General features: G+C 43.7%; 1 protein-coding gene across 4 annotated transcripts; it reads right to left on the reverse strand.

Moving 5' to 3' along the window:
- Positions 1–5,970: 5,970 nt before the first annotated feature.
- Positions 5,971–26,379, reverse strand: CHST10 (carbohydrate sulfotransferase 10). Of its 4 annotated transcripts, none has more exons than XM_028727898.2 (6): positions 26,079–26,379; positions 18,346–18,486; positions 15,598–15,695; positions 13,614–13,848; positions 12,301–12,406; positions 5,971–10,390 (listed from the first exon to the last, which is right to left on the reverse strand). In XM_028727898.2, the coding sequence occupies exons 2-6, from the start codon at positions 18,443–18,445 to the stop codon at positions 9,853–9,855; spliced, it is 1,077 nt and encodes a 358-aa protein (XP_028583731.2). In that variant the 5' UTR covers positions 18,446–18,486; positions 26,079–26,379; the 3' UTR covers positions 5,971–9,852. The 4 variants fall into 4 exon arrangements, with proteins under 4 accessions (XP_028583731.2, XP_028583735.2, XP_028583733.2 ...); XM_028727902.2 differs by lacking the exon at positions 26,079–26,379 and adding an exon at positions 25,195–25,410; XM_028727900.2 differs by lacking the exon at positions 26,079–26,379 and adding an exon at positions 24,321–25,153.
- Between the last annotated feature and the right edge of the window lie 1,084 nt (positions 26,380–27,463).

Below are 27,463 nucleotides of genomic sequence, written 5' to 3' on the forward strand. Positions count from 1 at the left end.
TTGAACTTCATTGGCTTCAGCTTAGCACATATTCATGTGCTTGTGGTTGTTACCATAGTCATTGACAGTCCAGCACCATAACAGTTTTTGACTAATACTGTACTATATATCTATGCATGGGTCATGCTCTCAGTGACTGAAACAATGGTCCACTGGGCTGATTTTAATTGGGTTGGGACGACTTCAGAGATCCTGTAATTCCCTCCCTATCATCTGCTGTTACACCACCAGTCAGTATTAATTATATACACCAAGATGCACCAATATTGTCTGGAAGACTTTTATAACAGAGATTTGGCAGACATCCTTGCTTTTTTTTCCACTGTCAAGAACCTTTTTTTCCCCCCCCTTATGCCTATGCCTCTGTTTGAAGCGTTTTTGGCTGGCCAGTCATTTTAATGATTGCTTCTTGCTGTTTTTAATTAAGCACCCTCATATTGCAGTATGTACTTTTATAAATAAAATACTTGCAGTGGTTACAGTTATTAAGGTGCATGACAAATCATTATCAATGACAGTAGTTGCTCATATGTTACCTGTAGTAAGATATACTATTAAATCACGTACAGGTTACAGACTCCGCTAACCCAGAAATAGTACTTCGGGTTAAGAACTTTGCTTCAGGATGAGAACAGAAATCGTGCTCCCGCGGCACGGTGGCAGCAGGAGGCCCCATTAGCTAAAGTGGTGCTTCAGGTTAAGAACGGACCTCCGGAACGAATTAAGTACTTTGCCCGAGGTACCACTGTACTGTATTTTGCCTCATAAGCACTAAATTAATATGTGACTGTAAAAAGAATTGGCTAGGTCTGGAGATGTTTTAAGAGTTGTTTACTGGGGACATCTAGTGGTGGATAAAAATAGCTCTCACTTCTTTGTTGACCTGGAAAAAAGACTTGTCAATTCAGAATGTAAATCTTGAAAAAGGTTACTCTAGCTGGTTACAGAACAAGAGTGATGGCATAATCATAATTTGTACCCAACAATAGCACAGATATGGATAATTGAAGATGACGAGTCCAGGAAGCCAAAAATGTTTTAACATAATTTATTCTTTCAGCATATTCTTACAGATCTGGGGTAACAAAAGTCTGGGGGTGCAAGGCCACCTGTAACTGCTAGAATTAGGAAATGTTAGAAATTAATAAATGGCAGAATTTAGATAATATTTGCAGTATTGAAGGGAAGATGCCAGACGTTAAGATTTAACAAGAAGACTAAACCAGGAAGTCACCTGGAGACAAGGGCCATCAAGGTGTCATTACAGACAATGGCCAGTCACTGACCTTCTGCCTGAGCTCTGGGTAAATAGCAGAGTTGGGAGAGGGATGTTACAGGAGGTGTGATGTCACACAGGAAAAATGTGTCCTTTTGAAATTTAGAGGTTGGGGAAGAAGGGGGAGAGCTGCACATTTTTTGGCGAGTACCTGAAGGGAGGTTGGAGATAAGCACAGAAATGTCTGGGAATCCAATGAAGCATAGCTCCTCTTGAGATTTGAGTGCTATGAAATCTCTCTCCATGGAAAGCTTCCCAGATCCTGAAGTTTAACCATAAACCCCAGCTGCCAATGCACCAAGATTTGGCTCCCTACTTTACTCCCAATTGTCTGAATACCAAAGCCCCAAATACACATAACCCATCCTAATGATCAATTAGCATAACACAGGGCCTTGCAAACTCTCAGCCCAATACCCATAATCACTCTCTGGGTTGATTAACTTAACACAGGATTTTTGCTAAATCCTGACATTTCCAAGGCTCCACAGTGAGTCCATGGTCAAGGTGGTAATTAAAGGCAAGCTTTCAAGATCCATGTCCGGTTCTCTAGGCCCTAGACCGCAGGATCAGAAAAGAGGTACCAAATGTTACAATCCTTTGCAGTGAAAGCAAAAAGGGCATCATAAAATTATACCTGCAGCAAAGCCACTGCCAAATGCATTTTAGTTTTGGGACCTGTAAGCAAGATGTTATCCTTTTTGACTCCTTGCCAGCCCTTGGGTTTTATATTCGCCATCACTAACTTAGATTGCATGCCTGATTCTGTCCTTACAGATACAATCAAACATCTGAAGGCAGCCCTGTTTTAGGGAAGTTTTTATTGTATTTTTAACATTTTGTTGGAAGCCACTCAGAGTGGCTGGGGAAACCCAGCCGGGTGGGCAGGATATAAAATAAAAATAAAAAGTTATTAATTATTATTGTTATTTTATAAACAAGAAAATCATCCTGATTATTACTACAGAAACGTGATGGAATCATGTTCAGGAGCAAATGCTGTGTGATGTATTGGGTATTGCATCTCAGTCTGGATAGCTCAGTCGGTTAAAGCATGGTGCTGATAACGGCAAGGTTGCAGGTTCAATCCCCATAAGGGTCACTTGCATATTCCTGTAATGCAGGGGGGGTTGGACTAGAAGACCCTCAGGGTCCCTTTTAACTCCACAATTCTATTATAGTTCTCTTTCATCATCATCATCAGATAAATATCCGAAAGAAATTATGGGGGGTTGAGCCTAAAATACACAGAGGCAAGTTAGCATCCAGGATTAAAACCCACCAACTTAAAACATTATGATTGTGAGCCAGTTTTAGAACCTTTTCTAAAACACCCTCTGCCCCACAAACGGTCTCATACCTTGCAGGTTTTTTCACACAGCTCAATGTGCAAGTGAGCAGTGAGCCTGGTGCAAGCCAAGGACATGGAGCCAGGAATGCAAACATCTCTGCCCACACACAACCAGACAAGAATGCCTGTATCTGTAAAAGCATTCACTTTCAAATATTCAGTTCAGGGAGTGCCAACTAATTTTATCTTTTTTTCCCCCCTTCCTTATCTGCATGGCTTCCACTGCCTATTTGCTTCGAACCCTCTTGAAGCATGACTCATATGAAGAAGCTGAGCAAAAGAAGCAGCCTTATTTAGCATGACCCTGTCATTTAGAATTTTCTTTTCACTTCCTTCAAACCCAAAACGTGATCTCTCACTCACACACACAGCATTCCCATCTAGGAGGCAATAATTTGGATGTGACTCACAGGGGTGGAACGTAAGCAGCCATTTCACTTGTCCAAGAAATCCTACAGACATGGCAGCTAATTTGGGTGAATCACCCAACACTCAGCCACTGCCCAATGAGGTGGCCAAGCTGGCACTGAGCTATGGGCACTAGGCAGATTTGAGATTTCACAGCCTTGCTGATTTGTTGGAATGCTTTTTCGAGCTGTTAAGCTCCTTACGCCACTATGAGAAACAAAAATGGATGCCAACAATGGAGGTTAACTAAAGAGTTATTTTGGCTGCTAAAAGGAAAGTGTAAATTAGTCATTATTTTGTCATTCCTCCCAACACCGAGAGCACTGCCCAATATTGTGTTATATTTGCTATTGCTGAGGTGATAGAAATCCACATTTAGTTTACTGAAAAACAGTGTAACGTTAAACATCTTTGAAATTTAAGCAGTGCCCTGAATCATTCAGACCAGCGTGATACTTTGCTTGAGAGATTTTAAAATATGCTCCTCTACTTGAAAAGATACTAGTAGAAAAATCATTGTATTAAGTCTTCACTGTTGCTAAATTTTCAGAGCGCCTCACATACATTGCCACAGGCATTCTTACAGAAACCCTGTAAAGTAGGCTGATGTTCGTATGACATTGGTGGTGTAGTGGTTAGACTGCTGGACTAAGATTTGACAGAGCAGGGTTCAAATCCCCACTTGACCATGAAGCTCACTGGGTGACCTCAGGCCAGTCACTGTCTCTTAGCCCAACCTACCTCACGCGTTTGTTGTGAGGATAAAATGGGGAGGAGAAATATGTATGCCACTTTGGGTTCCTTGGAGGGTTCCTTGGATATAAATGTAAAAATTAAAATAAAATAAAAAAATATGGAAGCTGAGGTAACCGGCAACACCATCTGTGAATTAAAAGATTCCACCTTGCCCAGCGCCCCCATAAACCTGGCAGCACTCTGAGAGAAAAACTTACTTTATGGGACTAACGCAAGGCACCATCCAATAAAATAAAAAAACAGGATTAAAATGGCATTTGTTGTCACCAAACAAACTGGATTTTGATGCTCAGTAGTACAGTATTGGTCTTCTATTAATGTTTTGGCCACTGGAGGGCCCTCCTGTGATTGTCCAAAACAGTGCAATGGAGGGCATGGATGTCATATACTGTACTTGGGATCAGCAATCCTGAATTTATTCAGAGGATGCTGTAAGCCTGGACATTCTACAAAAAGCAAAGTTGTGAAACAGGAAAAAACACTGAACAACTATTGTGTAGCTTGGATCTAAAATCAGTCGACAGGGTTGTACTGGGCTATACTTTTCATTCGCATAGGACAAGACATGAAATTTACCACAATTGCATAGGGCAACAGAATTCACCATCATCTTCCTTTTTGAAAATCTGTTTTTTTGCTCGTCTTTCATGCCAACAATAAATGCTTTTGATATTTTCATGCTTTTGATATTTTGATGCAAGGCATCAGAAGGCAAGGAAGGCAGTCTGCTAGGCCTTCCGTACGAGAATCAGAAATTGCTGCCATAAGCAGTGCTCAGCTAGTACCAGGGTAGGAGTCTAAAAAGTTGGAGATAGGTTTACGCAGCAAAACATTAAGAGAATGAAAATTGTGAACCCTTGCACTATTTAATGGGGGCATGAAAAACTTGGGAGACCTCTTGCAGAAGGACCTTTGAAATCCATTAGATGAGTTACCGTATTTAGCTCCTCCTCTCCCAGTTCTGTCTCCTGCTACTTTAATACATAATGTAACACCACAAAAAAGGAGTGATGTCTAAATTTGCTTATTTTCCTCTTCCCTACTCAGGGTTAGGGTTAATGGTCAGGGGTAAGGTAAAGGTACCCCTGCCCGTATGGGCCAGTCTTGGCAGACTCTAGGGTTGTGCGCCCATCTCACTCAAGAGGCCGGGGGCCAGCGCTGTCCGGAGACACTTCCGGGTCACGTGGCCAGCGTGACATCGCTGCTCTGGCGAGCCAGAGCCGCACACGGAAACGCTGTTTACCTTCCCGCTAGTAAGCGGTCCCTATTTATCTACTTGCACCCGGGAGTGCTTTCGAACTGCTAGGTTGGCAGGCGCTGGGACCGAACGACGGGAGCGCACCCCGCAGCGGGGATTTGAACTGCCGACCTTTCGATCAGCAAGCCCTAGGCGCTGAGGCTTTTACCCACAGCGCCACCCGCGTCCCTAATGGTCAGGGGTACCTTTACCTTTAATATACATGATAACCTAAGACTGTCCCCACCCCCTTGTGAGACCATTATGTCCAGAGTTTAATGTTACTTAAAGCAGCATTCTTCCATCTTGGGTGCCAAGATATCATTGGACTACAACTCCCATTAGCTAAGCTGCATGTGGATGATGGGAGTTGTAGTCCAATATCATTTGTGGACCCAAAGGCCCAATGACCTACCTGCACCACTGTTCTTTTTGTATTATGCACCTCAGTCATTACTGTCAGTTGTATGCCATTTTCCTTCTGAAGGACTATGCACTTTAACAACAGACACCAAATAAATAGCTAAAACAAAAACTCCAAACATTGGATGGATGGATGGATGGATAGATGGTAGATAGAGATAGATAGATGATAGATAGATAGATAGATAGATAGATAGATAGATAGATCGATATTTAAGTATATAAAAAGCTAAGAAATTCATAAGAGCAAACACAACTGCAAACTAGAAGAAAATAACCACAATCAAACAGACACCGGAATTACTTTATGAAACCAGAATCTATTCAAGTTTAGCCTATCACTACATGGGAATCTATCAAAACATACATGGAGTTTATTAGAGAAAGAAGCACCAGCAAAAGCAGGGGGGGGAATATTTACCATGGAATTTGCAATGCACCCGGATTCTATACGAAGATTGCACAAGGACACACCAATAATATTCTGGGCAATCAGATCACAGAGAGAACGAGGGAAAATAGACTTCATCTTTGCTTTTTTATTAGAATTAGCTTTAAGGCCTTATTTTGCTATACATTTCTCACATTGTTACATTTTAATTCAGCAGAAAGGTAACTTGATCAGCTCATTAATCCTGAATTGCAATTTATTTTCTAACACGTATAAAAATAACTGAGCTGTTACATCTTTTAAACATCAGTTAAGACCTATTGTATACCGAAGATCTTGTAAATGTGCCCCACCCCACTCCCACCCCCCCAAAAAATGACAAGAGCGCTTCAAGCTTTGCCATCTTGGACATATCTCTTGTTATCAACGGTAACTAAGGGCAGCTTCACATGCAATTATTTCCTGGCATGGATATTACTTCTGCGTAGGAAAGCTGCATGTACGTACAAACATGGCAATATAGATGTACATCCCCACTGCGCACACAAACGTGCATATGGTTTTCCTACACAGGCGAGAGATCTCTGTGGGAGAAATTTCCATGTCAGAAAGAGCCCTTAATTCTCCTCCAATAAACTGGAGCCATTCTACACATTACAACAGAGGGAACTAACATGGCAGCCCCCAGATGTTGTGGACTCCAGTTCCCATCAAACCCAGCCAGCTATCGGCTATAGAAAACTATCACCAGGAAGAAGTGAAACTAAACCATCCCCTGCTCCAAACGTGCTCCCTTCAGGGAGTATTATTATTATTATACAAGGGCGCAAAGAAAAATATAGCTATTCCCAACCTAATGTCTGAAGTGGTATATAGTGTAGAACTCTGTCATCTCAATCGTTGTGCAATATATAGAATGGCTCTCAAGTCTTTAAAAGATTCCCACTGGCAACAGAATATACGGGAAGCAGCAATTTTGGCACTGATTTTTTCCCCTTCAAGTTTACAAAACACGTCTTACGAGAAGACGTGGAGGTTTTTCTCAATTTTCTCACCATTCTGACTACTCCTGGCCAATCAAGTTAAGACACTACTATAGCAGGATTTCAACATTTATGTCAAGTGTCCAAATTGTGTTGACCAAAATCAGCTTCTGACCTACTGAAAACTAAAATGCAACTATTCCTTTCTCCTGGCATCACAGTGGAGCAAAGCTGATCAACAGGAGTTTTTTCTTCTTATTATTATTGCTGGTGAACCTAAAAATAAAATGAAAAAGTTGCCTCTTGTGAACAATGACAACACAAGCACAAATCAGAAGTATTATTCTTGTTCTGGACATTTAAAATTTGCTATTAAACTTCAGTACATGTATATTACACAGACAGACCATCTCTTTATATTCTGGGTGAATTTTGCCAGTTATTCATATGGAAGTGGGGGGGTACCCTAAAGTATATTAAAAAACACAGGGCTCTTTTGTGGAAAGATTAGGAATTTGGGTTCTCCCCTCTAATTGGCCTACTGAAAGGGCCAATTTACACATTCTGGAAATATCATGCTTGCACCTGGGCAGTGGCAAAGCTGCATGCTCTGGAACCGGGGGCGAAGAGCAGGTGGGGGCATGGCTGGTGCGCACCCCAGGGGCGTGGCAAGTGGCCCGCAGGGGTGTGGAGCGCTGCCTGCAGAGGCGTGGCAGCGCATGGTGGGGGGGTGCGCAGCGCATTTCCAGGGGGGGCAGCCGCGATGGTACCCCCCTCCTTGATGGTGCCAGGGGCAGTGCACTCCCCCCACCAGTGCACCTGGGCAGCCCCTCTGTGTATATACGAAAGTGTGACGAAATATGCACTTATTCATCAACATCCATTGCTGAGTCCTACCATCCTTTTTAAAAATAATATAAGGATCATGAATATTGGACATTAAGTCTTGCAATAATATGTTAGCGTTGCACATGCAGTGGAGATCTTAAGGGAGTTCCACTGCCCCAATGCATGCATGGGCATTTCCAAGATTAATAATTGGTCCCAGGAGATACCTGGTTTGAACGGAATATTGATCCAGTTTACTTTGGCAGCACTCTATAAGTTTCACAGCTTGTGCGATCATTAGGCTAGCCAGCACCATTTAAAAATAAATAAAATTAAGAATGGCAAAATGCACGTTTACCAAACCTTGCAAATGCACATTAGGTATCTTTTACCAAGGTGTTCAGCCTCACTTTTGACTCCTTCAGCTTTGCTCTACAAATAATTATACAAAGTGTACACTAGCTCCCCTCCCTAACACAACTTAGGCTCCATCTCATTACCATGGGAAACAAGGGCCCAGAATAGTTACAAATGCCTCATTCTGGCTGGACACAGCCAAGGCAGGCATGCAGCTCAATTTGGCTGTTTGTTAGCCCAAGGTGGGAACTAAAGTGCAATTCCAAGAAGTACTGTCCATGTTGCATTTCTTAAGACAGGGGTCCATCACCTTGGTTTAGCATTTTTGCAACCAGTACTTTCAAACTTGGCATTCAATCTTACACACACCTCTACGTTTACCCCTAATTGCCCTGAGGAGTGGAGGGAACACACTTAAAAGCATCCTGCCTCTTCTCATTTCATGCAAATACACCTTGTTTTGGAAACATATCCGTCTTTCAGCCAGATTTGCAAATCTTCCCATTTGATTCAGGTAACCCCGCACCCACAAGAAACAGAAGCTTTTAAGTTCTTGTCCCCAAGTGGACACATAGTTCAATTGGTTCAGATTCCAGCGGGTTGCTGGCTTCCCTGCCTCCTCTACCCTGTTCCCTTGCCTCTCCTCAATTTTTGTCATCTTCTTCAGGATCCTAAAGCCTGGTGTCATATCCCTTTAGCCATTTTGGGAGGGTTCCAGAAGAACCCAGATTGCTTGCTTGAGTACTGCACCATTTGGGACTCAACACACCCTACAAAGGCCTTTCGTCTTTGGTCCCCCATCATGGTCTTTTTCCTGCTTGCTTGCATGTTATCTCAGAGCCAGGGTGTCAATCATCCCAACAACCTTGGCATCCATCTAGAACCCCAAACTCTCTACTCACTGTGAATCACAGGAAATTACTCTTTCCCCTGGCTTTGTAACAGGTAATTATTAATGCTTCAACACTGGAGCTTCTCTGCTGTTTTCCCTGATCTTGCTGTTCTCTCTATCCAAATGCAACCTCTGCTTTCATCCAAAGAGGGACTCTGTGCATCTACATACTGCTATTTCCCCTTTGTGGCCAAAGTACAAGGCACTGTCTCCACGGCACACTGTGACTTTGGCTCAAGTTGTTGAATAATTTCACATCTGAGGTGCTTGCTTGTGTGCTCACACGGAATATGTGGTCAGGGATGGTACCCAAGTCACTCAAGCGTATACAAGAAACATCACGTTTTTAATTTCCCCACATTTTTAACAAGAGGGATCTGTAGCTTCACTTGCAGAAGATTTCTGATCTCCTATGACCTCAAAGGTTGTCAGTGAAAAATGCACGACTGTTTGACTTGAATGGTTAGTCACTGCTATCATAAGGCTATGGCAAAGGAACCCAAGAAAAAAGACCTCGTCTTTTCCTCGTCTATAAAATGCTTTCCAATGTTTGGTCCCATGTTGACATCCAAGTTTCATATTCAGGTCCTTAGCCCATGAACTCTAGAGAAAGCTGCCTCCCTCTCTAAATGTTCTTTATAAATGCAATCACTTTCAAGTTCATTTATAGATTACTGGTCCATCCTCCGTTGGTTAAGGGAAAGAGGAACGTTTGACATTTTCTATCTTAACAAGTTTTGCTTTTGACATATTGCAGTGCCATGTATTAAAAAACTATTTTCAGTAGCTAGCGATTTGCAACCCTAGTTGCTCCTACATAGCAAATCTTCCAACAGATATAAGGAACAAGTTTCTGAAACCTACAAAAGATACAGTACCATCTCAGTTACGCAGAATATTATTTTGTACACTTTAATCAACTATACTCATTCATCCACAGCTCCTAGGTGTCAGTTGAGTAGGAAATCTGGCTCTGGGTAGCCAAAAAGATTAAAATCTCCTTCAAAACGGGCATAAAGGCGGCGGATGTCTCTCTTGCTAACTCCCGAGAAATAGCGTTCCACCTTAGTTTTGTTATACAGTGTTATCCCCGGCGGAATAGTAGGATAAGATACCAGATGGTCTATTCCAGCTTCCTTCAAGATATATGGTGCATCCTCTTCCAAGGTTTCATGATGTCCAATTACACTGTATGTTATTTCACAGGGGGCACAAAGTTCCACGTAGGTCACCCAATGAATGATGCGGTCTCCAAATTGTATATCTAGCCACCGATGATTTGGATCACCCAAGTAGCGCACAAAGTCCTCAAACTGCAGCCCCCTGGTCTCAGTGCGATTCTTTCTATATTTTCGAATGATGCCGGGAGCAATTTCATGCCTATACCAAGGTTCAAAACGAGGATTGCGGACAAACTTGTCTTTGAATGCAGAAATAAGCCTCTCAAACGGATCTCTTACGATAAGGAACTTGAAGTATAATTTCAGCCTGAAATAGGTAAGAAAAAGAAAAAACAAGTTGTACGTGGCAATGTTAAGAATTTGTTATCTGCTGGAAATTCACAAAGCTAAATAAAATAAGCAATGGTCCACACATGCATGTTCCTCACTTGATGGCTGCAGCAGCAAATGGTGACTTGCATGTGTGAATGCAACAGCAGATAAAGGTAAAGGACCCCTGGACGGTTAAGTCCAGTTGAATTCGACTATGGGGTGCGGTGCTCATCTCTGCTTTCAGGCCGAGGGAGCTGGTATTTTTCTGCAGACAGCTTTCTGGATCATGTAGCCAGCATGACTAAACTGTTTCTGGTGCAACAGGACACGGTGACGGAAGCCAGGTCACACAGAAACACCATTTACCTTTCCGCCACAGCGGTACCTATTTATCTACTCGCACTGGTATTCTTTAGAACCGCTAGGTTGGCAGGAGCTGGGACAAAGCAACAGGAGCTCACCCCATTGCACGGATTAAAACTGCAAACCTTACGATCGGCAAGCTCAAGAGGCTCAGTGCCACCCATGTCCCGAATGTGACAGCATAGCGGTAGTGGCCATACGCACCGAAAGTCTGTCCATGCATTCTTCAAGTTACCAAGCAATGAGAAATCAACTGATGTACAGGTGTGAATGAACCAGCCCTACAATTCCCAACAACATTTGGCTCTTATGTCTTACCTAAATGAAATGTTTAGCCTACAGAGAAAGCTTTTTTGTTTTTGTATTTCCAGAGATGGAGAATCAGCCAGCACCACCACCCACCCACACTTCTTCAGGATGAATCCTTGCTGCTCTACAAAACTGCCATTTTAAGAACACTAGGGTATGGTTGACGATAACTTTATAAACTCATCAAGGGGGCCAATGAACTTGGAAGTTTGAGAAAACTGATCTAGCCTAATTGGGTTGGACGATATATCGATCTTTCCAAAACCGGTTTGAAGTCCATTTTGTGATACTGGTTTCAGAATTTTTGACCTGGCAGTATGTTGTGAATCATTGGGGGGGGGGGGGTGGCGAGCACACAAAACTGCAAAAATCACAATGTGGAAAAAACCATGAAGCCAGCCAATGCTTCTCTCAATACCTGCAGCCCCTGTAAACTGTGCTGGCTCAGCTCTCCCCAGCCTCCTGCAGTGAATCACAAGAGCAGACGCCGGCAAAAATCCTGATACAGGAAAAACTGTGAAGCCACAGCCAATGCCTCTACATAGGTAAAGGTAAAGGGACCCCTGACCATTAGGTCCAGTCGTGACCGACTCTAGGGTTGCGGTGCTCATCTCGCTTTATTGGCCGAGGGAGCCAACGTTTGTCCGCAGACAGCTTCCAGGTCATGTGGCCAGCATGACTAAGCCGCTTCTGGCAAACCAGAGCAGCACACGGAAACGCCGCTTACCTTCCCGCCAGAGTGTTACCTATTTATCTACTTGCACTTTGACGTGCTTTCGAATTGCTAGGTTGGCAGGAGCTGGGACCGAGCAACGGGAGCTCATCCCATCGCAGGGATTCGAATCGCCGACCTTCTGATCGGCAAGTCCTAGGCTCCGTGGTTTAACCCACAGCGCCACCCGCGTGCCTCTACATAGCTCCATCCTTATTTCAGACATCGCGATATACTGGTATATCGCGATGTCTAGCTGGTGATATATCACGATGTTGAAAACCAGATATTGCCCAGCCCTACAGCCTAATAACATTCTGGATCACTCAAAAGCGTGTGCACTATCATGTGACATTTTGGTTAGCATAAAAAAGGTTCTGCCTTAGAGGCCAACATGGGTTACTTCTCCTTTCAGCATGCTTACTTTTCATACACGCCACTTAATTTGGTTAAGTGTGGCTTTTCAAAACAAGACAGCTGTTTGGTTCAGACACCAAGTTAAGCTAAAGTTTATCACCTACCGCTCTTGAATTTCTGAGTCACTGAAGGAAGATAAGCGTGGCAAACCATTCTTCTCGTGGTCATGCACAATGTTCTCTGGGATCTCCTCAATGGAAGAAAAAGCTCCTGGGGAAAAGTTAAGTTAGTACATATTTTTAGAAAGCTACCTTTCTTTTAAAAGAAGAAAGAAAATTATTGTACTTTCCCCTGTATAATATGCCCCCTATTTTGGGGGACTCAAATTTAAGAAAATGGGGGGGGAATGCCCAGAGTTGTAGAGCTTTTATGGGGGGAGGAATGCAGAAATTCACTAATCCAAATGCATACGCTCATAAAAGAATGCGTCGCAAAAGAAGAGGAGGAGTTTGGATTTGATATGCCGCATTATCACCACCATAAGGAGTCTCAAAGCGGCTCACAATCTCCTTTCCCTTCCTCCCACACAACAAACACTCTGTGAGGTGAGTGAGGCTGAGAGACTTCAGAGAAGTGTGACTAGCCCAAGGTCACCCAGCAGCTGCAGGTGGAGGAGCAGAGATGCGAACCCGGTTCACCAGATTACGAGTCCACCACTCTTAACCACTACACCACACAAGCGTCTGCCTGCTTGTCTACAGCAGCCGACCATCGAAAGCCCAATTGCCACAGCAACAGCCAATCCACGGCAGCCCTTGCCACAGCAAACAATCACCCACCAAATCGCTGCTGACAAGCTGCAGCTCGCAGCTGCAACCAGTCACCCGGCCCCACAATACACTGCTCGTGTATAAGACGAGCCCTGTTTTTTATTATTTTTGAGTAAAAAAAACTAGTCTTATACACGGAAAAATACGGTATTAGCTCTATAACTATAACTTTATTCTAAGCTGGGAATGCCTATGGACTATAGATTTTTGAAATGAAATGAAGTCAAACTGAAATGCTAACTTGACATTGCAGTAAACTTTAGTTAAAACTTTGGGGGAATGGTATCTTATGTTTGGAATAGTTTGATTCTCTTGCTTAAGCTGTACTGGGCACAGCAGTAGATTTAATTTTAAAGCTCAGATTGCAATTAGCTCCCAATAACCATAGCAGTGCACCAACCATATTGCCATGGTTTTGGCACAGGTTATGCAGGTGGCGCAAAGGTGAGTACTGGAAGACTTCAGGATTTTTATTTTTGAATGAAGTGTTTAAAAAACAGAATATAAAAGAAGAGGGAGTGAAATGCTGGAATAAAAAATAAATAAATCAGTGGACAGAAACAACCTATTTTTATACTATGCTAGTTAATTTTTTTCTCTAACCAACCAAGCACAGACGTCAGAAGCTTTAAGAAGTAAACAGATACCATTTAAAACAATCAAGACTTTCTTCCACTGAGTATTGCCAACTTTTGGAGTTTGACAGAAGAGGATCTTGTGCTTGTCACATACAAATATCCGATCCAAAACAAATTTTGAAACAGTAGTGTGAGTGAGGTTTTTCAGCGATGCATCTTGGCACACATTCCTGAGTAGCTCAAGCCTTTCCATATGGACCAGAGGTTGATGTATAATGTCTTCAGATAGACCTCTACCTATTGTCTTGGTATAAAATGGGAGAAGAGGAGGGAGGGGGAGCGGAAGGGGGGGAAGGAGAGCATAAGGAAGAATTTTATTTTCCAGTTCACATTTTAAAGGAACATGAAATTAGGCATATACAGCACAATTACTCTGGACTGCTCTCATGCAGAACACCCATTTGTGGCATCCTTTGCTTCTACTATGGGACAGGGGTGGTGCTGTGGGCTAAACCACAGAGCCTAGGACTTGCCGATCAGAAGGTCGGCGGTTCGAATCCCTGTGACGGGGTGAGCTCCCGTTGCTCAGTCCCTGCTCCTGCCAACCTAACAGTTCGAAAACACATCAAAGTGCAAGTAGATAAATAGGTACCGCTCTGGCGGGAAGGTAAACGGAGTTTCCGTGCGCTGCTCTAGTTCACCAGAAGTGGCTTAGTCATGCTGGCCACATGACCCAGAAGCTGTATACCGGCTCCCTCGGCCAATAAAGCGAGATGAGCGCCACAACCCCAGAGTCGGTCACGACTGAACCTAATGGTCAAGGGTCCCTTTACCTTTACTTTTCTACTGGGTGTGTGTGTGTGTGACACAATTTGCACAGCTGAAGTTGCTCATTTTCTGAGTGACTGTGATTATGCAAGCCTCTGTGAAAACTCAGTATTGGCCCTAAGTACAGGATTTCCACTAAGCACGCAGCACACTTTCCAGTTTGCCTTCATCAGAAGAACAAATCAATACCTTTCCATGTGTTGGTTGCCAGGCTATATACATACTGCAGTGGTGGGAAAAGCCTTCTCCCACCCCCTGCCCCCATGCTGAAATTATGACGCACTAAGCACTGGAACACAACTTTTTATAGAAAAATTATCCCACCTTCTCGTCTTCCTTGAATTTATGCACATTATTTCCAAAATATAATTGCACAATGGATTTCAGAATTATAATAGTTAGTGTATACTTGCATATGGTTACATTGGGCTCCTAAATTTCCATTCTGTGGATGCGGGAGGAAATTAAGAATATTTAGGACATATATTCTGCCCTAAATATTCCTACCGGAATAAAGAGAACGGTTGGAACAGGCCTAATGATTAATCCTTTGTAAGATAAAGCTGTTTGGGTTTTAGAACCCAGCAAACAAGCTGCTACAGGTTGTGCTGAAAAGCAGTATACCTTATAGCTTCTCTGCAGTACCATATAGACAAGGAGGATATTGGGATTGTATTAAAATAAAATAAAGTACAGTGGTACCTCGGGTTAAGTACTTAATTCGTTCCGGAGGTCCGTTCTTAACCTAAAACTGTTCTTAACATGAAGCACAACTTTAGCTAATGGGGCCTCCTGTTGCTGCGCCGCCGGAGCACGATTTCTGTTCTCATCCTGAAGCAAAGTTCTTAACCCGAGGTAATATTTCTGGGTTAGCGGAGTCTGTAACCTGAAGCATATGTAACCTGAAGCGTATGTAACCTGAGGTACCACTGTAAGTCATATACCTGGCACAGAAAATACAAAGTTCTTTTTCAGACAATGTGTAACTGATGTACAGAATTCACTACAACAAGTTGTGGTGATGGCTTTCAATTCCATATTAAGAAAGATTAAAGATATAGGATGTTTGTGATTGTGTGTATTGTATTGTTCAGCTCATATCCCTCAGGGATGGGTCCAGTCTAGCATCTCTGAGGGGAATTCTACAAATGCCTATCTTTTCCTTCCCACCAACCAAGCTTATTTTGGTAGGATACAACTTTTACTCTGGGTTAGCAGCACATACCTGAATCTCTCCAGGAAACCTTTTCACTTTCATCACTTGAATTTTCTCTACTTTAGTTACAGCTGTCAATGTTAACGGCTCTTGCTTGACACCATACACTAGGTAAGAAGAAAACAGAATAATAGAAAGGCATATATATATATTATTGCCAATCTCTGGTATCATTTATCACATGCTTTGAGGGTGGGCAGCTGCACTTGCTCAATAAGAGAGGCACTCTGCATGCGCTCTAAAACACTTTTGGCATATTCCATGTCTAGAAGAAATAATAGCTGACTACCAAGCCCAGCTATGGTCTGAGAACCCTGTTCATGAATCTACTTAGGGTAAGGGTTAATACTTTACATGCCATACAACCATCATGTCTGAAGTCACTGCAGGAGTCTGTGTATTCATCACCATGAATATTCAGAAGGAAATGGCTACTTCCACCTTTTCTGTATAATATGCAATTTTGCCTTGAGTTATATTTGATAGAATTAAATTATTTTAGCTTTGTTTCCTTGTGTGTATGTGTATGTATATGTATATATATGTATGTGTATAGATAGATAGATACCGTATTTTTCGCCCTATAGGACGCACCGTCCCATAAGGCACACCTAGTTTTTTTGGGGGGGAAATAAAGGGGGAAAAATTATTTCCCCCCCAGGCGCAGGGCTGGGGCGGGGGAGGCCCGAGCTTCCCCCGACCCCAGCCCCCAGGCAGCTCTCTGCAAGCCGTGGGAGCCCAGCGCTGGCTCCCGCTGCTTGCGGAGAGGTCCGCGAAGCCTGGACATGCTGATCTCAGCGCGCACAGACTTAGGCATGCAGGCAACTCTCCACAAGCAGCGGGAGCGCTCCCGCTGCTTGCGGAGAGGTCTGCGAAGCCTGGAGAGCGAGAGGGGTCGGTGCGCACCGACCCCTCTCACTCTCCAGGCTTCAGCAAAAGCCTGCATTCGCCCCATAGGACGCACCCAGATTTCCCCTTCATTTTTGGAGGCGGAAAAGTGCGTCCTATAGGGCGAAAAATACGGTAGATAGATGACTAGGAACTTCTGCTGTAGATTTAATTTTTTAAATTTTTAAATTTGTTCGTCACTTTATCTTGCCCAAGTCAACCCAACGTGACTTACAGCCAAAACAGACAGACAAAAAAACCCCCACAGAGATGCATTAAAACCAGGAGGAAAAAGAACGTTTGTGGAAACAGCAGAACTTCAGAGTAAGACCCTGTTGAAACAAATGCGTCATAGGTTATTATTATTTATTAAATTTGTATGCCCGCAGGTCTCAGTTTGCATTTGTATGTCACTTTTCACTAACTACCTTAAAAACTGGATGGAAGTGAACACTGTGTGCTGAGGGTATGGAAAATGTGTAGCTCCCCTCAACAATAATTCTATCTTAAGTGAAGACGACTGAAGTGTATGCAGCAAAGTCACGCAAGGAGTCTCATAGTTTGCTGGCACTAATCTTCCTCTTTCAGCCACTGCAGTACATAATACTTCCTTTATCAATTTGATCACCACTAAATGGCCTATTATGGGAAAATGCAGAAATTGCCACCATGACATATCCACACACAAAAAGCACTATGTCCCCTGCCAATGGAAGACTTTATCAGAGAGAGAGAGAGAGAGAGAGAGGGAGAGGGAGAACGAACAACAAGACAGTGCCATCAAATGGATTTAAACTCATTAACAGTTTAATACCATCTGGGCTACTTAAGATAAGCAAAAGACTAGCTGTTATTTTCCAACTAAGCAGCCGAGGACAGAAATCAATAAGAAGCAATACAGGGCCAATTTGGGATAAAGCACAAAAAAATACCTTACAAATATGCCCCTGAAAAGCAAGCATTTAAATCACTACTCAGGATTAACATGTAAATGCTGTATGTAGTAGAGAACAACACTATTTGTACTTTTCCATATAAATTTTCATGTTGCACACAAATCTTTTGCATCTAACTCTCATTATCACACATATTGTTTCATGTCTTACTGTGTTTTCATTTATTGGAAGATGCCCAGAGTGGCTGGGGAAACCCAGTCAGATGGGCGGCATAAAATTATTTTTATTTTTATTATTTCAGAAAAAAGGGGTCCACTTCTCACCACCTGGAACCTTCAACCCAAGATCACATGGCCCAGTGTTAGCAAATGGGAGCAAGGAAGAGTCAAAGTGTTCATTCTGTAGCAACTTGCCAAATGACAACTTTTTTAGATATGGCAATTTCTAAAGGTATATATTGGTTGCCAGCTAGACAAGTTCTTTCTCTTTGCAGATATACAGTTGCATTGAAGATGTATACTGCTTTATACCTATCTTTCATGTAGACAAGCTGTTACTTGTTCTAAAATCAACAAACACAATGAAAAAAAGCAGGCAGGGGGAAAGGAATGGAAATTCAGGAGATTTGTATTATTTCTTTCAACTTTTTCTAAGCTGCACAAACCTCAATTGCTGCACAGCATATTTGATTCGTTTACCTTAAGGAAAGAAAGTCATGGAAAAATACGCATTTTCAACAAGCATAATTCAGGTAATTTTTCCAACATGTGATTTATAAGTGGGAAAGCACGTTGTTAAAGGAAAAGCATTTTCATTTACTAATTATTTATACTGCACATTGTAGTATTCTGTAATGTTTGTAGAAAAGACAAGCAGCAGCAGCATATAAAAATAATTCTCTGGATGTTAACACTGCCAGTTTTTCTTGTTCCAGAATGTGCATCAGTAAAAAGAAAAAGATATATGAACTTACCATCAGGATTTTTGAAGGTCAATGTGATGAACTTGCTAGCAACCATGAACATGAATACAACCCAAAAGCATGCAGCTAACAGCAGCCACTGGCGGTGCATGATGTTTCAGATATGATCCATATAACGTCCGTTGGTTCCTGCTGCTCTTCCAAAACGAAACAAAAATAAAAATAAAAATGTTCTTATGAGTTTCTATGCTGCCTGTCTATCTGTAACAGATCCAAAGCAGCTATAAAACAAGAATAAAACATTTAAATGCATCGTAAACAAGCAAGTATCAATTTTCACATGTACTTTTTTTATTTTCTAAGAAGTAGCCTCTTCTATAACTAAAGAAGCATCTCCTTCCATTGCAGTCTACTCCAGTAAGCGGATTAACATAACAGCCCTTGAACTACCCTCAGCTATAGAATTACTAGAATTCATCATTTTACACAGCTATCTTCAAAAAGAGATTGCCTCCCACATGCTAATTCCGGTACAAATACATACACACTAAAGGTGAAATGTTGACATTAAGAGAGGTGGCTGGCAGATCCACACCTCCAAGCTATAGGAAGTGGCCTGCCAGCCCCAGGCAGCTTTATCTTCTGATCTAATGCTAAAACTCTTTGTCTGTTCTGTAGATGGAGATCTCTAAAGAGCAGAGAGAGCACTTTATCTACCAAATCAGGAGATAAAGAGATTCCTCCAGCTGCCATTGAGCGGAGGATTTCTAAAGAGCAGCCAGAAGGGTCTTTTTCTATGTACCATCAGCAAATTATCTGTGCAAAGCAAAAGGCAGCATTTTGAGACACCCCACTGCTGGAGTGGGAATGCTGACTGTAATTGTGTGTGTGCCTGTGTGCAAGAGTGTTATATTTAAATGCTTGCTTGCACGTTGTTCGACAGTGTATGTGCGGTGACTCTGTGTGCGCCGCATGTGGGCAATGCACATGTGTAGTGAGCGTGCATGCATGTGCGCGTACACGCATGGTCCACATCCGTTGTTGGCGTACGGTCCTCAGAGGGGTAGCTGTCAATGTGGCCGTAGGGCTGGAAAATGTTAGCCACCCATGCATTAAAATAACAAGAAAACTATGCAGAAACGGATGGAACTGTAAAAGACAATAGCCCAGTCTGCACATCATTAAACCATAGTTAAATGTTTAACTATAGTTTCCCATGAACCAATAGCATGCTTCTGCGCACTGCTCAGGATTCCCCACTGCTCAATGCCACAGCTCACCACAAGCAGCAAACCACAAGCCAAGAAACCCACAAGGTTTGTTCCCTATGTTTCGAGAAACTAAGGCCAACTTGAAAGCTATTACCAAGTTACCCCCATTAACATTACTGACTTCAGTTGATGCAGCCTCAAGTATAAAGTGCAAAGAATGGATCAGCCACTTTCACTGGTTGCGCATGCAGAGATGGCCTCAGCCTGGGAAACAATGGAAGGAATTTCTTTAAACAGGAGGTACAGACAGGTGTGGCAAATTGCCCACCTGGGAAGGTTAACCCATGTTATGAAGGGACCAAAGGAAATATGACAAATATGGATTGGCACAATTGTATTGTGCACACAAATCAAAGAGAACACGGGTATCCGGGTATATAAAGCTTTTGCTGTCCCAAAATAAGACTTGTCACTATTTCTGACATTTTGGTTGCTCCTAATAAAGGCTGCACAATTGTGGATGTTGGAGCAATTAAGCAACGAGTCTCAAAATCATTTCAACAGATTACATAAGGTAAATATTAAATGGACTATATTCTGTGGTTGTTGGTGTGTTGTTGTTGTTTTTTTTAAATGAGCTTGCAGACTTTTTAGAGGAATGTACCCTTGTTCAGAATGGATAGTTTTGTCAGTGTAAAATAAAAGTTAGTAGAGGAACCGTGCTAATCTGCAGTACCAAGAGGACAAATAGAACGAAGATGGAGATTAACCTGTTTGTTGGGAAAACTGTGCATTTTTGTAACATTTGATTCAGCTATGCAAGGCTTTCCCCCTTATACGCAAAGGCCTGTTAAAACTGCCTTAAACATCTGATGAAGTGGGCAGTAGCCTATGAAAGCTCAGCCATGCCACAATAAGCCAGTTATTCTCCAAGATGCCACAGCACTTTTTGTACAAGCTTTTAAGAATCACGCTTGAGCACATTTGCGGAAGCCATGAACAAGACAGCATCACAGAAGTCTGGACCGGAGTTCTCTTTCAAGCTTCTGAAAATGCTCTTGCCAGTCTTAAATTGGTGCCAGTCTAAGACAGAACAAACAATTGCGTCCCCTGCATACATAAAATTCTAACAAAACAAACCATTCACAGAAGTTCTACTAAATATATCTAGACCACAAAAAGTGGATTTTATGTAATTTTTAAAAAAATAAAAATCTTCGGAATTGTACTGAGCCTACAAAGCAATACATTGTTCTCAATGCTGCCACAACTCAACACGTTTGGGAAAGCATGCTGCAGGTACACAATTCTGCACTGTAGAATATACATATATGCATGCATGCACATATATTTAAACCCCAAGTACGCACATCTGGTGACTCTGGGCCAGAGCCAGATGTACACAGACATATCCCTCCACCTATCACGTGTGTGCTGGAAGAAACACCAGTGTAAAATCTGCACACACGTGCATCAGCTGTGTGACGTATGGAGCTGCCTTCAACTCTTCCTAGTTTAAGACAGGAATCCTGATGTCTTTCATTAAATTTCTGGCCAAGTTTGCCCTTACTTCCTGCTACGCTCAGTAGGATGATCTGAATGCAGACAAGAGTAAGGAACCCAGAAACAAACATATTGCTTTTATTTGCTGGGTCTCAAAAAATACATTAAACCATGACCTAGATTACACATCTCCCTTCATGCAATATTTTATTTAAAGTAACAGGGTCCAGCGAGACAGACTGCTTTCTTTCCCCTGAGCTCATTCTTATAGGATTGTGGAATCATAAAGAGAGAAATATTTGACCCACTTAAACTTTTCAGCATCTGCAATTATAAAAATACACTTGGTTGGGCACCATGATATCACATATACACCTAGGTTCTCCTCTCCATTTCATCTTCACAACAACTCTGTGAGGTAGGCCAGACAGGGAAAGTGATTGGCCCAAAGTCACCCAGTGAGCTTCATAACTGAGTGGGGACATGAATTGCTGTCCCCCAAGTCCTAGTTCAAAACTCTAATCATTATACCACACTGAAGAAACTCTGGGTCAAACTCCGAGTTGGATAACATTTTCAGCCTATGAGGGAGGCAAATTCCCTCATAGCCAAATTTATGGGAGCCACATAGTTTGAAGGGGGGGGTATTGTTCGGCATTTTTGTGTTTTTTATACTGTAAACTGCCCTGTGATCCTTGGATGAAGGGCAGTATATAAATTTAATTAATAAATAACAGATGTGAGTGTACAAGGTGGAAAAGTCTTGCTCATGGTTTGCATGAGACAAACCATGAGCCTGGGTTTGCACATAATGCTGAAACAAACCATGGCTTAGATCTATGGCACAGTAACAGCAGGGCTATGGGGACGCAGGTGGTGCTGTGGGTAAAAGCCTCAGCGCCTAGGGCTTGCCGATCGAAAGGTCGGCGGTTCGAATCCCTGCAGCGGGGTGCGCTCCCGTTGCTCGGTCCCAGCGCCTGCCAACCTAGCAGTTCGAAAGCACCTCCGGGTGCAAGTAGATAAATAGGGACCGCTTACTGGCGGGAAGGTAAACGGCGTTTCCGTGTGCTGCGCTGGCTCGCCAGATGCGGCTTTGTCACGCTGGCCACGTGACCTGGAAGTGTCTCCGGACAGCGCTGGCCCCCAGCCTCTAGAGTGAGATGGGCGCACAACCCTAGAGTCTGTCAAGACTGGCCCGTACGGGCAGGGGTACCTTTACCTTTACCTTTAACAGCAGGGCTGATGGAAGAAAGAAGAAGCCATGATTTTCATTCCAGGGTTCTGCACATTTGGCTGTTCTCTCCAGCTCAGTGTTAACATGTCAACAAGGCCTTTTAGCCGTCTGACCCTTAGTAAGCATGGCTCATGGTTCCTTCCCATCAAACTAAGCTAGTGCAAGGAAGAACTCTTTCTTTCTGCCAGTACTCACAATCCCAAAGCAGCCCAGCATCACACTTTGAGAAAGCAGCTGCTACAGATAAGTGTGGATTGCTCCTGACTCATTAAATGATGAAGGGATCCTAAAGGATTTAGATGCATCGACCTCAGATGAAAAGTTGAAATCTGACACTTGTCTAGTCCACTGCTTCCCTAATTACTAAGTGAAATATGAAAATGGGAATCCCCAACCCACTCAAAACACAGGATACAAAGGCCGTCTCACAAAAACAGCAGCAGATAACCTAGTTTTGGGATTCTGTAGCAGAGAATAAGCTAAGGCAAAAATGAAGTTGAATTCTTAACAATGGGGCGGGGGGAGTGGCAGAAGATGGCAGTAGCAGCCAAGAACATGAATTTAAAAAGTCATATACATGTGAGATTTCACCATTTGCACACTGTAACAATTGTCAAATTGTAAGGAAGTTATATGGCATCTATGAACATTACACTTGTAGACTGCAAGTTGCATTTTATAATATAATCATGCTCATAAAACTAATAGCAAGTCATACAAATGGGCAAGGTTACCGGTAAGTAAGGAAACAGAGTGTAGCTATAAAACTGCAATACTGCATTCTGCAAAAGTAGATGTTTAAGGCTTCCCACCCCCCAGCATAAAATCTGCACCATATGTCCAATATTTTCAATTCTACAATTGGTATAAGACACACACCAATTTAATGCAATTTGCACACATTGATATGGAGCATGAATCTCCATTAAATGTGTTCCCATTAATTGGTGTTCTAGACCAAGTAGAGAACTGAAGCTGTGGGTCTATGGTGAAGAGATCATAGTGTGAATTCAGCAAGTTCTTTCTACATACACAAACATGTAAATAAAACATTCAGAAATCCTAGTTATTGCAAATAGCATTTTTTATTTCACTCTATTCCACTGAATCCTCAGTGCTCACCTCTCTGTGGTTTGACATCTTCCTAATATATTCAAGGAGGTTGCTTTGTTTACAGGGCACTGGGTCTTACTCCTATAGCATTATAGGATTGCACACTTTGGCAGCAATCTTAACCTCACTTACCCGGAAGTAATTGCCACTGATTTCATTGGGAGATGTATCCATTACAAGCAGCACACAAGGGTAAAAACCATTCCCAAGCCCTCCATCAGCCCCACCAGGCATGACCAATTGTCAGGGATGATAGAAGCCGTAGCCCAACATCTGGATATTCATAGGTTCCCCATTCCTGCTCTTATTTGTCCCAAACACCTGGCACTGACAGGTCCCTTAACATGGAAGGTTGTTGATAGATAGCAGACACCAATTTATCTTTTTTCTATGACTTTGTCGAATATTTTAGATGGTAATCGCTACATCTGGACTCCAGATTGCCTTTTAAGCAGGTGGCAGTCAAACAAAAAACCACAGGCAGATGTTTGCTTCTCATCAACATCAGACCTAGCACCCCCTGATAACCAGCTCATAAACTTCATTTTTTAATTGGCCTCTCTGCTCCAAAATTCCTTCCCTATACATAGTGAATTTCAGCTTCAAACCTATTCTGTCACCTTCCCTGGCAGGTACTCGTTGCTCACCATCGAGACCCAGGCTGAGAATAAACTAAGGTTAAGAGCAGCTGCTATCTCTTCATTTTATACATAAAAAAGCAAACCTATAAAGATAACAACCTGTATAAAACTAGGCAGATCACATTTCTGAGCTCTCATAAATGTTATTTGTTTGTTCAAGATGGTCATATTCTACCTACCTGTAAGTGAAATGCAAGCAAAGGGTAAACAAATGTCATAAAATAATTAAATTTTACTGCAGCGTTGTCTTACGTTTTCCAAAGCTGTGGTCTTGTGCACATTTATCTGGGGGGTAAACCCCACTGAACAGGAAATGGGACTTACTTCTGAGTAAACATGCATAGGTTTGCACCGTCTCCAAGCCTGCATTAGCAAATGGCCTTTAGGTTTCTTTCTGAAAAACAACTGAGAGGTGTGTTCTTTTACCTTCTCCAGTTCATGTCAAGCGCTTGGGCACACAGCTGAAAGAACCTAGATCCTTACGGCCACAATCCCCATCTCATCAGACGAAATCATGCTCAAAAACTCCCTAGCCAAAAGTTCTTAACAGGAGGTGAAGGGCCTTTAGGCCAGTTCAGATATCACTTGTACAACTGATGCTAGGGGTTACCTGCTCCTGAAAGGTAGCAGTCTGGCACCTGCACATGGCTCACCACTGCATCCAATTAATTTCTGTGTCTTATCATGCATTATGTCAAGATGCTTCCATTCAACTGCTTTAAACTGTCTGCCGGTCAATTTCATTGGATGAGGCGCCAAGTTCCAGAACTGTAGAAGAGGAAAATGTCCACCTAGATATCCTGCACACGCCACTCACGCCTTCACGTTTGTTTTGCCTCCTTAAGAAAGATAACCCTCCTCTAACCCGCTGACCATTTCAAGTGACAGTCCTAAACATACTTAGGAGGCAGAATGCCCCACTGAAAAACCATGTGACCTTTCTATAGGATTCAGCTACTCACTGCTCTTTTCAGTCGGGTTGACAAAATTGCTCACAGTGGCTGTGCTAAACATATTTAGATAAAATGACAATACGACGCTAACAGTTTTATTTCCAAACCCCTTCCTAACAATTGCCTGAATCTTTATTTATTTGTTTATTTATTTATACACACTACTGCAGAAAACTGGGGAGGCAAATGCAGTGCACCTTCCCCCAAGACATCAAGATCTCTTTCCTGAAATTGTCGTCCCTCACCTCCAAGGAATCCACCCGCTGTTCTCTTGCCCAGTCAACCAAGTTGGAGGGGGGAGGAATCCTTCTGCACATACAGGAAAATACACCAGTGCTCCATCTTCTACCTCACAATTTTAGACCGTATATACGGATTAAAGACACCTAATCAAAAGTACCTTCCTTGTGGGGGATTTTGTGAAAACACTGACTAGGGTCTCACTACACCTAGGGGGCTGTGGCTCAGGGATGCTGGGAATGTCCCCTTCCTGAAATCCTATACTGTACAGCTCAATGGACCACCGCTCTGACAGCTGCCCATACCCTGGTTGAAAACAAACAGACCCGCCCCCCTGTTAACAAACGCGGCTTGAAAAGCCAGGTACTTACTCCGGGGGGGGGGGGGGAGAGGGCCCGGGGCTACTCGTCGAAACAGCCAGCCCCTCTCGGGGTGGGGCAGAGTCCTTCGCTCCCTCCCGGGGAAGAGGGCCAAGGGCCGGGGCTCCTGTGGTGGAAGATGCGTCCTTCCTTGCAAAAGCCGGTGCTCACCCTTTTGCATCCCAGCTGAGGCCACTGCTGCAAGCAAGCGGCCGGCCGGGCGCGCCGTCTCCACCGCCGCCCTCTTCTCCTCCCCAAAGGGAAAGGCGGCTCCCCCCCCCCCCCGCGGGACCTGAGTCGCTCAGCGACCCGCCGCCGCGTTCCTCTCTTGCATTGCTCGCCTACAGCTCCGCTCCTCCCACAGACCCGCCACCAGGCCCTGCTGGTGCAGCAGCAGCGCGAGCCGGGGAAAGCGTCTCCCCTCAGCAGGCGACGCAGACGCGCAGCCCGGGCTGCAGCTGCATCGCCTTCTTTGCTTGCTTCTCCCCCCCCCCCCCGGCTCTGATATATAGATATAGATATATTATTGCCTCCGCAGCTGCAAACAGCAGTAGGACCGTGTATTCTCCTCAGCTTCCGCTGCCCGGTCCTGCTGCAGCAGCAGCAGCGTCCGCAGCCTCTTCCTCCATGTTTGCGCGCCGCCTCGGAGGTGGCGCCGTCGCGGCGCGCAAGCTGCGCTGCCTTCCCTAAGCTGGCGGGCAACAGAGGAGGCGGGAGGAAAGGGGGAAAGGAGGTGGGGAGAGGCGTGAGGGCCCGGGGTGAAGGAAGAGCACCTCCTGGGCACGACGCTGACTCAGCCCCCCCCCCCCAGGGGGCGGCCGAGGGAGGGTGCAAAGGAAGCCTCGCCCGCCACGGCGAACAGGCCAATTGCATGTGAGTCTTGCACGTATGGTGAGCCGCGCAAGGAGCAATCTTCTGTACGCGGTGAATGGTAGAAGGGAATCTCGTATGAAACTTCAGAATGATTAAAATCTATGCAGGTTTCAGCAGTCAAAACGGCCGTAACAACAAAGCTAGTCACGCTTCAGAGACAGCGTGGTTGAAAAGGAATGTTTTTAGCAGAAAATATATTGCATTTTCTGGGTAATTAAGTGAGCTTTGGGTAAGGAATGCTTATGCACAGGCACAGGTACAGGGCAGTCCTGTGCATGGCTACTCAAAAGTAGGTCCCATTGAGTTCAATGAGACTTCCAGGTAAATGGATGTAGGACCTACCGCAGAACAAATACAGATAAAGGGCATTTGTGCGTTTCTCCTGTGAAGCGCCACACCTAACAGCAAACTCTAGTATGCAAAAGTACATCCCCCGAGAAGTATTTTAAGGTGCCGAAATACTTTTGGTCAGGTTGCAAGACTAGGTGAGACACTGGCCTAATCCAGCAACCAGGTTCTTAAGGAGATCTGTTGTGATAGCAGAGCATCAGTGCCTAGGAGCAGTCTACCTCTGAATACAAGGTGATCGGAAACAACAGCTAGAAAGTGCTTTTGCACTCATGTCCTGCTTGTGGGCTTCGCCTCCATTATGGGCTGAGTGACTGCCATCTGTTTGGCCCCAGTCCCTTGCCCCAGAGGACTTCAGTGGGCCCTGCAGCCTACTAGGCAGAGATGGAAGGGAGAGGGCACTTTGGGAGCCCCTTGGGGCTATGAAGTGCAACGTAAATATTCCAAAGAAATGAATAAATAAAACTGAGGTTCATATGGGTAGCTCAGAGACCCTCCTAGCATAGGCCAACAGCAAGTGGAAGCTGCTGTTTGCCTGCTGTCTCTCCTACCAATTTTCCATGACAGGTTCTGTGGGAGAACAGAGCATCTTAGAATCAGGGGGCTGGTCAAGTCAAAGAGGTAGGCCACTGCCACCCACAATCAAAAAGAGATCCCTTCCTTGGTCTCCTTAGCCTTTCCAAATGGGCCATGT

This window comes from Podarcis muralis, chromosome 4 (genome assembly GCF_964188315.1).
Source record: "Podarcis muralis chromosome 4, rPodMur119.hap1.1, whole genome shotgun sequence".
Taxonomy (NCBI): Eukaryota; Metazoa; Chordata; class Lepidosauria; order Squamata; family Lacertidae; genus Podarcis; species Podarcis muralis.

Coding starts and splice junctions, on each gene's coding strand:
- CHST10 (XM_028727898.2), bottom strand. CDS start 18,445: ATGCACCGCCAGTGGCTGCTGTTAGCTGCATGCTTTTGGGTTGTATTC. Junction 15,696..18,345: donor GACCTTCAAAAATCCTGATG/GTAAGTTCATAT, acceptor CTTCTTACCTAG/TGTATGGTGTCAAGCAAGAG. Junction 13,849..15,597: donor GGTTTCCTGGAGAGATTCAG/GTATGTGCTGCT, acceptor TTTTATACCAAG/ACAATAGGTAGAGGTCTATC.